Below are 17,893 nucleotides of genomic sequence, written 5' to 3'. Positions count from 1 at the left end.
ATAAATAACGATCAACGCAAAGGTAAGATGTATAAATAACGATCAACGCAAAGGTAGGATGTATAAATAACGATCAACGAAAAGGTAGGATGTATAAATAACGATCAACGCAAAGGCAGGATGTATAAATAACGATCAACGCAAAGGTAAGATGTATAAATAACGATCAACGCAAAGGTAGGATGTATAAATAACGATCAACGAAAAGGTAGGATGTATAAATAACGATCAACGCAAAGGCAGGATGTATAAATAACGATCAACGAAAAGGAAGGATGTATAAATAATGATCAACGCAAAGGTAAGATGTATAAATAACGATCAACGCAAAGGCAGGATGTATAAATAACGATCAACGAAAAGGAAGGATGTATAAATAATGATCAACACAAAGGTAGGATGTATAAATAACGATCAACGCAAAGGTAAGATGTATAAATAACGATCAACGCAAAGGCAGGATGTATACATAACGATCAACACAAAGGTAGGATGTATAAATAACGATCAACACAAAGGTAGGATGTATAAATAACGATCAACGCAAAGGAAGGATGTATAAATAACGATCAACGCAAAGGTAGGATGTATAAATAACGATCAACGCAAAGGCAGGATGTATAAATAACGATCAACGCAAAGGCAGGATGTATAAATAACGATCAACGCAAAGGTATGATGTATAAATAACGATTAACGCAAAGGCAGGATGTATAAATAACGATCAACGCAAAGGCAGGATGTATAAATAACGATCAACACAAAGGTAGGATGTATAAATAACGATCAACACAAAGGTAGGATGTATAAATAACGATCAACGCAAAGGAAGGATGTATAAATAACGATCAACACAAAGGTAGGATGTATAAATAACGATCAACACAAAGGTAGGATGTATAAATAACGATCAACACAAAGGCAGGATGTATAAATAACGATCAACACAAAGGTAGGATGTATTAATAACGATCAACACAAAGGTAGGATGTATAAATAACGATCAACGCAAAGGAAGGATGTATAAATAACGATCAACACAAAGGCAGGATGTATAAATAACGATCAACGCAAAGATAGGATGTATAAATAACGATCAACACAAAGGTAGGATGTATAAATAACGATCAACACAAAGGTAGGATGTATTTTATCAACGCAAAGGTATGATGTATAAATAACAATCAACACAAAGGTAGAATGTATAAATAACGATCAACGCAAAGGCAGGATGTATAAATAACGATCAACGCAAAGGCAGGATGTATAAATAACGAGCAACGCAAAGGCAGGATGTATAAATAACGATCAACGCAAAGGTATGATGTATAAATAACGACCAACGCAAATGTAGGATGTATAAATAACGATCAACGCAAAGGTAAGATGTATAAATGACGATCAACGCAATGGTAGGATGTATAAATAACGATCAACACAAAGGTAGGATGTACAAATAACGACCAACGTAAAGGTAGGATGTATAAATAACGATCAACACAAAGGCAGGATGTATAAATAACGATCAACGCAAAGGTAGGATGTATAAATAACGATCAACACAAAGGTAGGATGCATAAATAATGATCAACGCAAAGGCAGGATGTATAAATACCGATTAACGCAAAGGCAGGATGTATAAATAACGATCAACACAAAGGTAAGATGTATAAATAACGATCAACGCAAAGGTAGGATGTATAAATAATGATCAACACAAAGGTAAGATGTATAAATAAAGATCAACACAAAGGTAGGATGTACAAATAACGATCAACACAAAGGTAGGATGTATAAATAACGATCAACACAAAGGTAGGATGTATAAATAATGATCAACGCAAAGGAAGGATGTATAAATAACGATCAACGCAAAGGCAGGATGTATAAATAACGATCAACACAAAGGTAGGATGTATAAATAACGATCAACACAAAGGTAGGATGTATAAATAACGATCAACGCAAAGGAAGGATGTATTTTATCAACGCAAAGGTATGATGTATAAATAAAAATCAACACAAAGGTAGAATGTATAAATAAAAATCAACACAAAGGTAGAATGTATAAATAACGATCAACGCAAAGGCAGGATGTATAAATAACGATCAACGCAAAGGCAGGATGTATAAATAACGATCAACGCAAAGATAGGATGTATAAATAACGATCAACACAAAGGTAGGATGTATAAATAACGATCAACACAAATGTAGGATGTATTTTATCAACGCAAAGGTATGATGTATAAATAAAAATCAACACAAAGGTAGAATGTATAAATAACGATCAACGCAAAGGCAGGATGTATAAATAACGATCAACGCAAAGGCAGGATGTATAAATAACGAGCAACGCAAAGGCAGGATGTATAAATAACGATCAACGCAAAGGTAAGATGTATAAATAACGACCAACGCAAATGTAGGATGTATAAATAACGATCAACGCAAAGGTAAGATGTATAAATGACGATCAACGCAATGGTAGGATGTATAAATAACGATCAACACAAAGGCAGGATGTATAAATAACGATCAACACAAAGGAAGGATGTATAAATAACAATCAACGCAAAGGCAGGATGTATAGATAACGATCAACGCAAAGGAAGGATGTATTTTATCAACGCAAAGGTATGATGTATAAATAACGATCAACACAAAGGTAGGATGTATAAATAACGATCAACGCAAAGGTAGGATGTATAAATAACGATCAACGCAAAGGTAGGATGTATAAATAAAGATCAACGCAAAGGAAGGATGTATAAATAACGATCAACGCAAAGGAAGGATGTATAAATAACGATCAACGCAAAGGAAGGATGTATAAATAACGATCAACGCAAAGGTAGGATGTATAAATAACGATCAACGCAAAGGCAGGATGTATAAATAACGATCAACACAAAGGTAGGATGTATAAATAACGATCAACACAAAGGTAGGATGTATAAATAACGATCAACACAAAGGTAGGATGTATAAATAACGATCAACACAAAGGTAGGATGTATAAATAACGATCAACACAAAGGTAGGATGTATAAATAACGATCAACGAAAAGGTAGGATGTATAAATAACGATCAACACAAAGGAAGGATGTATAAATAACAATCAACGCAAAGGCAGGATGTATAAATAACGATCAACGCAAAGGAAGGATGTATTTTATCAACGCAAAGGTATGATGTATAAATAACGATCAACAAAAGGTAGGATGTATAAATAACGATCAACAAAAGGTAAGATGTTAATAACGATCAACACAAAGGTAGGATGTACAAATAACGATCAAGACATAGGCAGGATGTATAAAGGCAGGATGTATAAATAACGATCAACGCAAAGGAAGGATGTATAAATAACGATCAACACAAAGGCAGGATGTATAAATAACGATCAACACATATATATAAATAATTGACTAAAAAGTAAAGGTAAAAAGGACAAATAAAAACAACATTTTAACACGTCATTAACATGACAACCAACGTCAATACTAAGAATAATCATGCTTTATTTTTGAAGTTGATACGAAATGTTTTTCAGCAAGGTCTTTGTACCATCCGATGAAGTTTTTCAGCAAAAGGATAACTTTATGCCCAGATACTGATAAAGTCTGAGTAGCAGCTGCAAGCTCTTGAATAACGAGTGAGTTGAGAAATGTTTATCCCATATGCGGGTATATAAACGGGTGAGTTTGGTATATTCCTGCTAAGGTTGATATTTATAATTCAAAATTAAGATCGTATCGGTTGTCATAGATTCTGGTACTAAGATTACCACTTAAGTCAAATCCGAGGTTCACGTCTAAAAATGAGGCAGAGGAAGCCGTGTCTTTTGTTTCTTTAATTTGTAGTTCTAGAGGATATATTTATGTAACCCAATCAGAAAAGTTTGAATTGTTAATGGAATGAACATCATCACAAAATCTAAATGTGAAATTCTCCTTGTTTTGACAAGTGTCTAAAGGAATTCCAACTTTAAGAAAATAAGAAAAGGTCGACAATGAGTTGCACACAGTTCGTTCCCATGGGAATGCCGACGATTTGTTGCAACAAGTCTACCTTCAAATTCAATAAATATGTTGTTCATAAGAAACGAGTGAATTCCATACTGCATAAGGGTATGTCTCAACTCAGTATTGCTGTCTTAGATGTTTAGAATCCAGAATAGTCGTCTGATTTGTAGTTTTACCGATTCTATCCTATTCCTGATTGAGACTTTTTGAATGAGTGTGGAGTCACATGGCGTATGATGCATACACAACAGGTGACGATAACCATGTTGGCAAATCCCCGCTCGCTCCTTGTGATGTTCATACAATTCATGTAGTTATTGTTTTTTACCTTCAATTTATCTTTGTAATCGATTTCTAAGATTTAAACATCGGTATACTACTGTTGCATAAAAAGTAAAATTATCAAACATACCGAACACTAAGTAAATTCAACTAACGGAAAGTCCCTAATGGCAAAATCAAAAGTGCAAACACATCAAACGAATGGATAATATACTGCTGTTGGAAATAACCATTGCTGAACAAATTCCGAGCCATGTGAATTTAATTATAAATATATTTTTTATTGAACCTTAAATTTTCGATTTGACGGAAACGCCTTAAATATATTCTATCATAATAGTAACAATAATAGATTCATTTTAAAACATTTTTTTGGAAGTATATATGTTATACTCAGATCGACGTCCGGTCTCTAATATGCGTCTGTTCCTAAAATCGACGTTCAAATCTGACGTCACAATGAAATGACTTTCCAAATCAAATTTGTAAACTTGTAGTTATATATTGATGAAGGTAAATCAAAAAAAGCGCTTCGGATGTTTTGAATTTTTAACGTGTCATTTTCATTTTTTTTTCTCACAAAAAAAAAGAAAAAAGATATAGATAATATTATATAAACAACGATCAATTTAAAAAAAAAATAATTCAATGAAATTTATAGACATCGCAATGAGAGGAGACTCTCATCGATCAGATGTTGTTTTAATAATCCTTTCCGTCACGCTGGACGTCGATTAGAGGGTAAAAATAATGGACATTGATTTGAGAATGTTACGTCAGATTTGGACGTCGAATTGAGGAACGGACGTCGATTAGAGAACGGTCGCCGATCTGAGTCTAACATATATAAGAAATAAGGACACAGGGGGGGGGGGTAACTTCGATATTTTTTTGGTAGGGATGTGCCATTTTTGCCTCAAAAAAAGTACCCATTTTAATATAACATTCACTGAAATTCAGTACCTATAGTTATATAAATATTTAAGAAAGAATGACCTATACTTATATACAATATTTAGAATATGACCCATTGCTTAAATATAAGCACTAACTCAGCATCACTCATAATTCATATATATACCAGCTACCCTTAAGTTTTTATATATGAATTGACATCGTTTGGTGCACATATAGTTTATCGTTATATATTGACATTAATAATGTAAGATTCTCAATAGCATATTTATATATGATATGTAGATCATACCCCAAATCAATATACAGTTATCAACCGTAAATACATTTTAATATAGGATGTCATTAAAAAGGAGGGTCATTTTTATATAAAATCTCGCAAAATTATGACCCATATTTTTGGCACAACCCTGTATACCCAATAATAGGAAGTTACCCCCCCCCCCCCCGTGAATAAGGAGATATGGTATGATTGCCAATGTATATATGTGTATGAACAAACTCATCATAGATAACAGGATTAAAATCTTATATTTACGCCCGACGCGCGTTTCGTCTACAAAAGAATAGCACACATTGTTTGCAACGTTTAAAGAGGGGGATTAACACTGTACTTTGATTTTCAAACATTAAAATGTCAGAAACTTATTTGAATAAACTATAAGTACTATAATGCTTTTTTAATCATGTGTTGAGGGGCCAGCCGAAGTACGCCTCCGGGGTGTGGGATTTTCTCGCTGTATTGAAGACCTATTCGTGGACTTATGCTGTTTTCTGCTCTTCGGTCGTGTTTTCGTATCTTTGACACATTCTCCATTTTTATTTTCAATTTTAGTATCTCGTTTCACTCACAAGTTTACCCTCGTTGTGAATAACCTTTGTCGACTAGTCGTGTGTACCTCAGGCACTTCTAATTGCTAGCTGGACTAACAGGATCTTCTGAAGTCCAAAGGTAAATGACGCGAAAACGTCGGTCTTCGAAGGTATTAGTGTATAAATAGTTATCAAAGGTACCAGGATTATAATTTAATACGCCAGACGCGCGTTTCGTCTTCATAAGACTCATCAGTGACGCTCATATTAACATATGTATAAAGCCAAACAAGTACAAAACTGAAGAGCATTGAGGATCCAAAATTCCAAAAAGTTCTCAAATACGGCTAAGGTAATCTATGCCTGGGATAAGAAAATCCTTATTTTTTCGAAAAATTCAAAGTTTTGTAACAGGAAATTTATTTAAATGACCACATTATTGATATTCATGTCAACACCTGTGAGTTGACTACTGGGCTGGTGATACCCTCGGGGACGAAACGTCGACCAGCAGTGGCATCGACCCAGTGGTGTAAATAGTTATCAAAGGTATCAGGGTTATAATTAGATACGCCAGATGCGTGTTTTGATGTTTAAACTAAATTTGATGTAATATCTTGTATTCTAGTTTTCTTCTTTATTTGCGTCTGACTTAACATTGCCATAAACACGTCTTACTAGTATACTTAGTCAGGAAAATAGCAGTTGTTATTTTATAGTTCGTGTCTGTGTGTGTTACATTGTCGTTTGGTTTTGGGTTGCACTGTTTTTTCTGTTGTTTCGTTGTTGTTCTCTTATAGTTGATGTGTTTCCCTCGGTTTTAGTTTGTAACCCGGATTTGTTTTCTCTCAATCGATTTATGACTTTCGAACAGTGGTATACTACTACTTTTGCCTTCATTTGACATAAAATTCAGCGAAAAAGATTGAAATATGGAAAAAAACATTTTTGTATTGTAATTTTTTGTAGTGATTGTAAATTGTTTTCCATGTCATGGCTGCTGTTTTATCATGTTCGTGGATTTTGTGCAAACTGTATTATCAGGAACATAAATAAGTACAAGTAAATATTATTTTTGATTGAAATTCTAGAGCGTGAGAGAAAAAGGTGCAATATATGCATTAGCTGTGGATAAAGAAAACTATACACATGAAAATAAACTTTCCATTTCAAGATGAAAATTAGTTTAGTATTGGCATATTTTTTCAAATAATGACTTTCTTCTTAATAGACTATTAGTATCAAATATATGCATGTTAAAATTTGCTGATTGGCCATAGTTTCAGAGAATGTATATCCATGACATAATTGGTTTGGGACAATGGTATTCAGTTTATGCAATTAAATATATAATTGTCATATAATCAATTTCACTCATTAAAATTCACATTAAAGCTCAAACAAATTCAATGAACAGAATCAATAAAACACTTTGATTTATGTTTGTACAAGTCAGTCGGCATATAAACAAAGCAAGTATCTGTAACATTGTAAGCAATACATTGGGTTGTTGTCTCTTTGACACATTCCCGATTTCCATTCTCAATTTTATTTTCAAATAAGACGAAACATGTGTGTTGAAAAAGGCTGAAAATCACTCCTTAGACTTGAATTTGTTTGTAGATTTTACAAAGTAATTGACCTTAAGAATTTTCTTTCTCATTTTTCTCCTATAAATACTTGCAAATATTATCAGAAGAATTGGAATTAATAATATATTTTTTTCAAAAGAAACACTGAAGTTCGTAGAATTTGTTTGAAACTTAACTCTAAGCATTATATGTGATGCCTTAATGAAAGAACAAGACTGCAGTTTTGTAGGACATCCCCGGATTTGCAGATATTCTATCATGCATAATCTTCATCGCATTTCCTATTCTGATATTTACGTTTATAATAAAAAGAAGTTTGTTCAGTATCTAAACATTGTGAATATTTCAGTCGTATTAAGTAGATTAATTTACTTTTAGATTTCTTGATACTATAATGGTTTTAGGTTAGAATCAGAAGACGACATGAGTCACAGGGTGCCATTATTAAACTATTCGTTGTTAATATAATTTTATACTTCGATTGATTGCTTTATATTATTTTTTCTCATGATAATGACAGTATTATATTGATATTATAAATGAATTTCATTGTTCAACTCGCTGAGTTGTACAGAGACGAGAAACGGTTTCACACAAAATCTAGACACTAAAATGATGATTAAAAAATACGTAGAATCTTTATGTTCAAGCAAACTTATGAAACAATAAAAATAAATCAAAAGGTTTTATATCATATTATTACAAATATCACGCTTACTACACACATACACACATAAGAGTATGAAATGACGACTATTACTCGTAGAAAGCATGGTCCGGCTGTTTGAAATAATGAACACTAATTTTGCCGTCTTTGCTACCTATCCATAAAAGACCATCCCGACTTATTGCAATCGACCATGGTTTATAAATGCCATCATTGGTTGTCAGTACCTCATGTAACTCGCTGTCGTTGTCCCGAATTTTTAGAATTCTACTGTTCATATAATCTGCTAAATACAAACTTCCATTTTGATCAGTGCAAATACCACGAGGACATATTTTATCCTTCTTGTTATCAATTCCAGCAAAGAAATACTGCTTTTCAACATAGCCTACTTTGTTTAAAATTGTCAAACAGTTTCGTTTCCAGTCAGAGACTGCTACCAATCCATCATTTTTAATCACAACTCTGGCAGGATATTCAACTGTTGGATTACCAGCATATATTTGAATATCAGGAATTTCATACCTTGCTCCTGTCGGCATGATACGAACAATTTTATTACTGTGTGTGGAATCATGATCAAAGAAAGCGTTTTTCTCCGTCAAGCATACGTATATTGAGTCATCATTCTGATCAATAGCAACACCACGACAGCAAAGCTCTGTGTTAATGGAAGCAACTTCTTTTATATCTCTGTCAAACACTTTAACCATCTTTGACGCGTTTCCACTTATGATGATGTGTTGTTCTGTTGAAATGATATCGTCGGCTTGAATTCCCACACTGACCTGCTTATGAACTCGACCAGAAGAGTCATACAGTTTCATATCCCCTTCTCCGTCTATCACCCATAACCTCTCATCTTCCAATGGAATCATTGATAAAATAGTAGTGCTTTTCTCTGTATAAAAGTCATATATTGTTAGGTTTGTTTCATCGTCGAGCCCATCGCCCACATGAACATCTCCGAAAAAAGGTAGAAGTTGATCGGCCGTTGCTTTTCCTGGTTTGAATACTGGATATTCATAAATATGAGATAATTTAAACTGAGCGTCATCTTTTTGATGTTTTAAACTCTCGAGAGATCTAGTGAGGAGATCACATGTATTTACGATTTCAATATCATCTGCTTTCTCATAAAGATTGCGCGAATGAAGTAAGAGCTCGGCGAATGATAGGATGTACTTTTCAAAAACCTCCATCTTCTGCTTTAATGGTTGGATCTGTTTTTTTGTTATGTCACGTGTTCTCTTAAGAAGTATATTTTTTATTTCCTCGACTATTGCTATAACTTGGTCTGCCATTTCTGTTACTTTCTTTACGGTGCGCTTTTCGCATTTTCTATTCTTTTCTATTTCATTGTTGAACATTTCCCTCCTCTCTGCTAGCCATACGAGATAGTTCTTATGTTCTCCGTGTTCTGATTTCCTTTTAAGTTTGTTTCTTAATTTAGATGCTACTTCCGATGCGTGTTTAGATGCATGATTTTTATGAGCTGTTAAATTACAGTGTTTGCAAATAAGTTGATTACATTCAACACAGTAATATACCATTTTCTCCTCAGGGTGAACTTTACAAAATAGATCCCTTGATACTCTTCCTGGTTTGCGTTGCTTATCGAAATCAACCAGATGGTGCTCCCTAGTGGTTGTGATTCCACCATGTGATCTTATACAACTTCTACAGAAATCTTGGTCACATTCAATACAGTGAGATTTGGCAAATTCCCTCTCACCACAAATTGAGCAGTGAGTGCCAAATTTAACAGCAGAAAAGTCAATATAAATATTCTTTTTTAGATCTTTCACTTTTTTTGGTCTTTCTGTTTTTTTATCACATAATGGACATTCAATGTGTGTTTCCTCGAATGTTTCAGTATATGCTTCCAAACAATCCAAGCAAAATGAATGACAACAGTCTAACAGTCTTGGATCTTTAAACGGTTCTAGACAGAGAAAACATTTCACATTCTTCAATAACAACTCCGTTACACGATCTCTAGCAGACATGGTGCCTTCATACACAAGTTAACACAAATGACAAAATTTTCTTATTATTCATTTTCATTTTCATTTTGGTTGCTATCATCTGTAATCAATGACCATCCTCTTTCCATTTTAAAGTAGGATGGTTAAATATTTAATATTTGATCTTCAAAGTATGTAAATATGAACTCGAATTTGTTCTATTTGATGAAGGGATTGTATTTCAATTGTCCACATGAATTCTCTACGAGGAAAAAGTAAACATGGTCCGAATTTATTCATCTGCCACTGTTCCTTTTTTTAAATCCATAAATTCACATATATCGTGCTACTATTTTTCGTAAACTTCCAAAAACTTCCGCTTAATTAGTCTGTAAATCATATTGACTGAAATTTTTTATCATTTATTAAACAGAATTTTCTATTTTAAATGAAATAGGCACGTTTAAATTGTTTACAATCGATGTTACCATGGACAAACAATATATCTGGAAAATAAATGCACTTTTTTATATGATATTGCAATACAATTTCGTTGAACAAATATGTCAATTATTCATTTCAATGGATTTTTCGCCGTTTTTAATTAATTGATGTTTTATTTTTCATATAAAACCCTTTCCCTTTGTTATACCTTTTCAACATCAGCGTTTGTTTCATAAAATTTGACCCAACAATTGTTTTATTGATGTTTTGATCTAATTTGAAACACATTTTAGATCGTTGTTGTGGTTAATTAATTCATTGTGATATAATTTGATTTTCATCAGGAACTATAATCAATAATCAGACCAACAGACTTTAATATACTTCCTCGTATACTTTCATTTGATAATGAGGTAGTATGTATGTTAGTTGTATTCCCTGTTCTAAGAATCTTCTGAAGGAAACGAAAGTTTTTTAAACAGTTAATTTATAAATATGACCATATCAGTGATAATAGTTATCAAAGGTACCAGGATTATAACTTAATACGCCAGACACGCGCGTTTCGTCTACATAAGACTCATCAGTGACGCTCATATCAAAATAGTTGTAAAGCCAAACAAGTAAAAAGTTGACATACGCAAGAATGAAGGACATTTAATTTTTTACATTAATCAGATCACGTGATATCTCATTGATAAATCGTGGGGCGTATGTCATTTGCGGCGATTTCATTTTTTCATTTGCGCCGATTTTATATTTATATAAATAGTTATCATTGATTTAAATGAGAAACACTTATACCCTGTTATAATTTGTAATATATCTTTTTTACCTTAAATGTGATAAAAAAAAATTTCCATAGCAAATGAACATTAAGAAGGACTCCAAATATTATTCTTCAAAACAAATAATTTTAAGTCAGCGTTTACTGTTGTCAATGGCCATTTGAAAATAGCATATATATGTTTTTCTTTTTCCCCTATGTTTCCTTGTGGTTATTGTACTTTTGACTTTAAAAAAAATAATTAAAATTTCATTTTTCGTCGCAGTTAATTTTTCCATAGCAGATAAGATTGAAAAATGATGAGACAATCTAATTATCAAGACATTTCTTTTTTAAATCAATGTTTCTGTTGTCAACTGCATTTTGAAATGTATATTCCAAACCTCCGTTCGACAGATGTCGTATGTACATTATACAAATGGATCGACATAATAGAAAGGTTGACTTTAAAAAGGTTATTTCTTTGCCCACTTTCATTATTTAGAAATAAAAAGTTGTAATTGTTATTGAAAGTTCCATCGAATTTAAGAGATTTAATACAGAAAAGTGTATCAAAATGACGTATTTTGTTGATGAATTTGATATACTGTGCCGGCCATGATATATTTCGATAAATATTATAGAATAACACAGATCACTGAAAACCGAGGTTATGTCAATTTACCAAAATTATGCAGACTTAATTAAAATACACATACGAGATTTCATGTGTCATAATAAATTATGTCTCGGTTAGCAATTTAAAACTATCAGAGTCAACAAATCTTAAAAAACTTGGGTTATCTCGCTTGGAAATGTCCAATATTCTTGAACATGAAAGCATTGAAGACACAAAAATCCTAAAAGTTGTGCCAAATACGGCTAAGGTAATCTATTCCTGGGATAAGAAAATCCCTAGTTTTTGAAAAATTCAAAGTTTTGCAACAGGAAATTTATAAAAATGACCATATAATTGATATTAATGTCAACACCGAAGTGTTGACTATTGGGTTATTCATGTCAGCACAGAAGTATTCATCCAAGTGCACTTTCTCCTCTCGCTGTAACTTAACAATTTTTTTTTTAATTCTATAGTATTCCGTGCACAGAAAACCATAAAGAACTTTCTTTCATTATCATTGTCTATTTTCACTATACATTTGCTCAACGATTATTTTTTTTGTTAATATGTCTTTCGATAAAGTAAAGCCATTTCAATTGATATGTATTTCTACATGTGTTTCAGCTTTTGATTTTGCCATTAGATTAAGGACTTTCCGTTTTGAATTTTTCTCGGAGTTCGGTATTTTTGGTAATTTACTGTTTTCTATGTTGCTATATTCCATTCGTGTTTAAATTGGGTGAAGGTTGGTGCCTGTTAATAAAACTTGCTGCATTTGTTTGCACCTGTTCTACGTCAAGAACACTTGTTCAGTGGTTGTATTTTTTGTTGGTGTGGTTCATATGTGTTTCTTGTTTTTTACATAGATGTCACCTTTGGTTTTCAAATTTGAACAGTTTCTATTTCACAAAAGTTCATCCCACCGATTTTTTTAGCAAATTGACCAATAGTTCTGAGAGTATGAATCATTATTATATGACTGTAGAAACTTTTCTCTTGCATTTTTCAAATTTTGACGTGTAACATGTTTAACAAAAATCAAAATTTGGATTGACACTAATCAGACTAATCGCGAGTTTTTGAAAATCGGTGTCACATAAAACTGAAAGAGTAAAATAAAGCTACATGTTTGAGGAATGCATTTTTAAATGTTTTATTCAAACATTACGAAATGGAATTTGGAATACGGCGCGTTCCTACAATTGAAAAAATAGAATTATACAAATTTTGTTCTTTTTTTAAATGACAAAAGTGTGGAATTCCTCATCCTGTCATATTATTAAATCAAAAACTGTATCGACATTTAATTATTCTGAAGACTATCAGATTCGTATAAAGTAAAATCACAAAAATACTAAACTCAGAGGAAAATCTTATCGGAAAGTCCGTAATCACATGGCAAAATCAAATGACAAAACACATAAAAAATGAATGGACAAGAACTGTCATATTCCTGACTTGGTACAGGCAATTTCAAATGTAGAAAATGACGGATTAAACCTGGCTTTAAAGCGCTAAACCTCTCACTTTGATGACAGTCTCATCAAATTCCGTTATATTTACTATAATGCGTGAACTAAACAGACATAACAAATAAAATAGTCAAAATATGGGTACAGCAGTCATCATCGTGTAACAATTTTAAAAGGAATAATTTAACAGAACACAAAAACATCTATCTTCATACACATTCATTGATTCGCGTGTCTGACGTCAGAGAGTTGTATACGTCTATTGGTGTCTGTTACCACTACACATATGTATATTTTTGAATTGCATGCACAGGAATATGTCATTAAAGTGAGAGAGTTAGCGCTATAGAACCAGGTTTAATCCACCATTTTCTACATTTGAAAATGCCTGTACCAAGTCAGGAATATGACAGTTTTTGTCCATTCGTTTTTGATGCGTTTTGTTATTTGATTTTGCCATGTGATTATGGACTTTCCCAATTGATCTTCCTCTAAGTTCAGTATTTTTGTGATTTTACTTTTTGTTTCATATTGTGCATTGAATATTTTACGTTAAATATTTAAGCCTTATCAACTATTGTAGAAGACGTACCTGAATGATTAACTCACTTTAGATTAATATATTGTTATTAGAATTAGTAAAATCATATAATAGTTATTATCCTTTTTCACTCAGAACTCATGTAAAAACCGTTAGTTATGACAATAATAATATGTTTGTTTGCTATTGAAAAATTCGAACTCGAAAACAATGAAAACAAAAATATTTTTTACCAAGTAAGGTTTGGCTAGCCACATAACCAGGTTAAACCCACCATTTTTTCTTAAAATGTCCTGTACCAAGTCTGAAAAATGGCCATTGTTATGTTATAGTTCGTTTCTGTGTGTGTTACATTTTAGTGTTGTGTTTCTGTTGTGTCGTAGTTCTCTTAAATTTGATGTGTTTCCCTCAGTTTCAGTTTGTAACCCGAATTTGTTTTTTTTCTCAATCGATTAATGAATTTCGAACAGCGGTATACAACTGATGCCTTTATATATGGCAGTTGATTTGATCGATAGCATTGGTCATTGTGGACTGATTTGATCGATAGCATTGGTCATTGTGGACTGATTTGATCGATAGCATTGGTCATTGTGGACTGATTTGATCGATAGCATTGGTCATTGTGGACTGATTTGATCGATAGCATTGGTCATTGTCACTGGTGATAAGCGGATGGTCGTAACTAAAAGTTACGACCATCTGAATATGGGAGACAACTCTAGGGATAAGTTTTTCTTTTCCGATTTTCGTGCAGTAAAAGGTTCATTTGAGTAAAACCGCTTGTGTCATATACCCATATCGTGAGTGCGTTGTTTTTGAAACCAAATTTGACGCATAAAATCATTCCAATTTTCGTAAAATAGTCATTCAAAAATTCGAGCATGATGGTCGTAACTTTAACTTGTGATGGTCGTAATGTCAACTATAGTATTTTGGATGATGGTCGTAACCGACAAAAGATTGTTGTAACTTTGAAAGATGACCGTAACTCAAGTATTTAGACGAACTTTTATCAAATTATTTTAAAAGTACTGTGCACATGCATAACCATGTTAATAAACTCAGTTGTTATATAAAGTTTACTACAAAACATATAAATTATTGAACGTACAATTTTTTTTATTCTAAACCAATAATTAGAACAAATATCAATGATATACCGCAAGATCGTCATGCAATCGATAAAAAATAAAGACAACACGTTAAAAACACCAGGCATTTGTGGATTTTCATTAATCATGATTCACCAAAAGCCAAATATTTGAAAGCCAATGGTTTATGAAAACTGCAATAGCTGATTAAAAATCAAAGAAGATTGTTCAAAATTGTACGTTCAATAATTTCATCTGCCGACATGGTTGCCAGTAATAAAAAGTCGTAAATAAAAAAAAATCTGAAAGCAAATATTCAACAATTTTATGCCTTAACGTATAGTAAAAAATATATTTTTAATTAATACTCAACCCTGACATACTATTTGGCTTAACGCGAGTTGATTAGTTTTCAATGTTTCTCCTAAATTATGGTCGTTTGGAACATATCAAAAATGCATGTTTGATAATTCTTTAACTTAATTTCTGAATACCATTATCAGAGTAACAAATGAAATATATATGTTTTGTAGTAAACTTTATATAACAACTGAGTTTATTAACATGGTTATGCATGTGCACAGTACTTTTAAAATAATTTGATAAAAGTTCGTCTAAATACTTGAGTTACGGTCATCTTTCAAAGTTACAACCATCTTTTGTCGGTTACGACCATCATCCAAAATACTATAGTTGACATTACGACCATCACAAGTTAAAGTTACGACCATCATGCTCGAATTTTTGAATGACTATTTTACGAAAATTGGAATGATTTTATGCGTCAAATTTGGTTTCAAAAACAACGCACTCACGATACGGGTATATGACACAAGCGGTTTGACTCAAATGAACCTTTTACTGCACGAAAATCGGAAAAGAAAAACTTATCCCTAGAGTTGTCTCCCATATTCAGATGGTCGTAACTTTTAGTTACGACCATCCGCTTATCACCAGTGACAATGACCAATGCTATCGATCAAATCAGTCCACAATGACCAATGCTATCGATCAAATCAGTCCACAATGACCAATGCTATCGATCAAATCAGTCCACAGTGACCAATGCTATCGATCAAATCAACTGCCATATATAAAGGCATCAGTTGTATACCGCTGTTCGAAATTCATTAATCGATTGAGAAAAAAAACAAATTCGGGTTACAAACTGAAACTGAGGGAAACACATCAAATTTAAGAGGAGAACTACGACACAACAGAAACACAACACTAAAATGTAACACACACAGAAACGAACTATAACATAACAATGGCCATTTTTCAGACTTGGTACAGGACATTTTAAGAAAAAATGGTGGGTTTAACCTGGTTATGTGGCTAGCCAAACCTTACTTGGTAAAAAATATTTTTGTTTTCATTGTTTTCGAGTTCGAATTTTTCAATAGCAAACAAACATATTATTATTGTCATAACTAACGGTTTTTACATGAGTTCTGAGTGAAAAAGGATAATAACTATTATATGATTTTACTAATTCTAATAACAATATATTAATCTAAAGTGAGTTAATCATTCAGGTACGTCTTCTACAATAGTTGATAAGGCTTAAATATTTAACGTAAAATATTCAATGCACAATATGAAACAAAAAGTAAAATCACAAAAATACTGAACTTAGAGGAAGATCAATTGGGAAAGTCCATAATCACATGGCAAAATCAAATAACAAAACGCATCAAAAACGAATGGACAAAAACTGTCATATTCCTGACTTGGTACAGGCATTTTCAAATGTAGAAAATGGTGGATTAAACCTGGTTCTATAGCGCTAACTCTCTGTTTTCTATTGAGTTTCTTCGAGTTTGTACCCAATGGATAACGGGCTTTAAAATTGTAGATTTTAAATCCTTTTATCCTCGAGGCCCAAAACATAACAAATAGATAATAAGGTTTTGGCAGTATTTGGCCACAGCTTTATCTTGAATAAAATATAACATATATGATATATAATATGTATTTAAATTGGCAATCTTGCTCTGAAATATATTTATCAATGTCTGTATTTAATATATATGTAAATTATAATGTGGCTACCGCAAATTATGGCAGACCACTAATATAAATATATTTAAGTAATATGTCTGGTACGAGAAGTTGACTGATGAGCCCTGGACTAATCAGAGGCTATCATTACTGTTCACTGAATATATGAATGTTAAATCCAGCGCAGCGAAATGTGCCAAATTGTCCGATAAGATCAGGGTAACAACTTGATCTGATTGGACAACCGCCACTGAAAAGAGGGGGTGTAGCTGCGCGAAGCTGTGCCAAATACAATTTAATATATTAACTTTCAAGTTACTTCCTAGTAACTTACTTGAAACGTCAGATATAAAATGTTAACATAACAGTTGTATCTAATTACAGTCGGGGAAGGTTAAATTAATGCCAAGATTCCTGATGATCATTTCTAATCCTCCCTGGAGGGTATTCAAAAAAATGTTATTTCCCAAAGACGTCAAATGCACTCCATCTTTCATTAAGAATAATTCATTAGCCTTTATATCAGGATAACGGAGGTAACAACCATCTGTTTTGGTTAACATATTTATCTTGGAAAACAACACAAACAAAAGACAACAAATGCTGAATTATATCTTTTACTATATACAAGATAATAAATTCAAAATGTTAAGATGGAAATTTCTGCACTACATTTTACCAACCA

At 32.5% G+C, this 17,893-nt stretch overlaps 1 protein-coding gene across 1 annotated transcript; it reads right to left on the bottom strand.

Moving 5' to 3' along the window:
* Window positions 1-8,363: 8,363 nt before the first annotated feature.
* LOC143071273 (uncharacterized) lies at window positions 8,364-10,627 on the bottom strand. The gene has a single exon (XM_076245479.1). The coding sequence runs from the start codon at window positions 10,305-10,307 to the stop codon at window positions 8,388-8,390; it is 1,920 nt and encodes a 639-aa protein (XP_076101594.1). The 5' UTR covers window positions 10,308-10,627; the 3' UTR covers window positions 8,364-8,387.
* Between the last annotated feature and the right edge of the window lie 7,266 nt (window positions 10,628-17,893).

This window comes from Mytilus galloprovincialis, chromosome 4, assembly GCF_965363235.1.
Source record: "Mytilus galloprovincialis chromosome 4, xbMytGall1.hap1.1, whole genome shotgun sequence".
NCBI lineage: Eukaryota > Metazoa > Mollusca > Bivalvia > Mytilida > Mytilidae > Mytilus > Mytilus galloprovincialis.
Note: the sequence above shows the minus strand (reverse complement) of the source record. Positions and strands in the feature narration are given on the sequence as shown.

Coding starts and splice junctions, on each gene's coding strand:
- LOC143071273 (XM_076245479.1), bottom strand. CDS start 10,307: ATGTCTGCTAGAGATCGTGTAACGGAGTTGTTATTGAAGAATGTGAAA.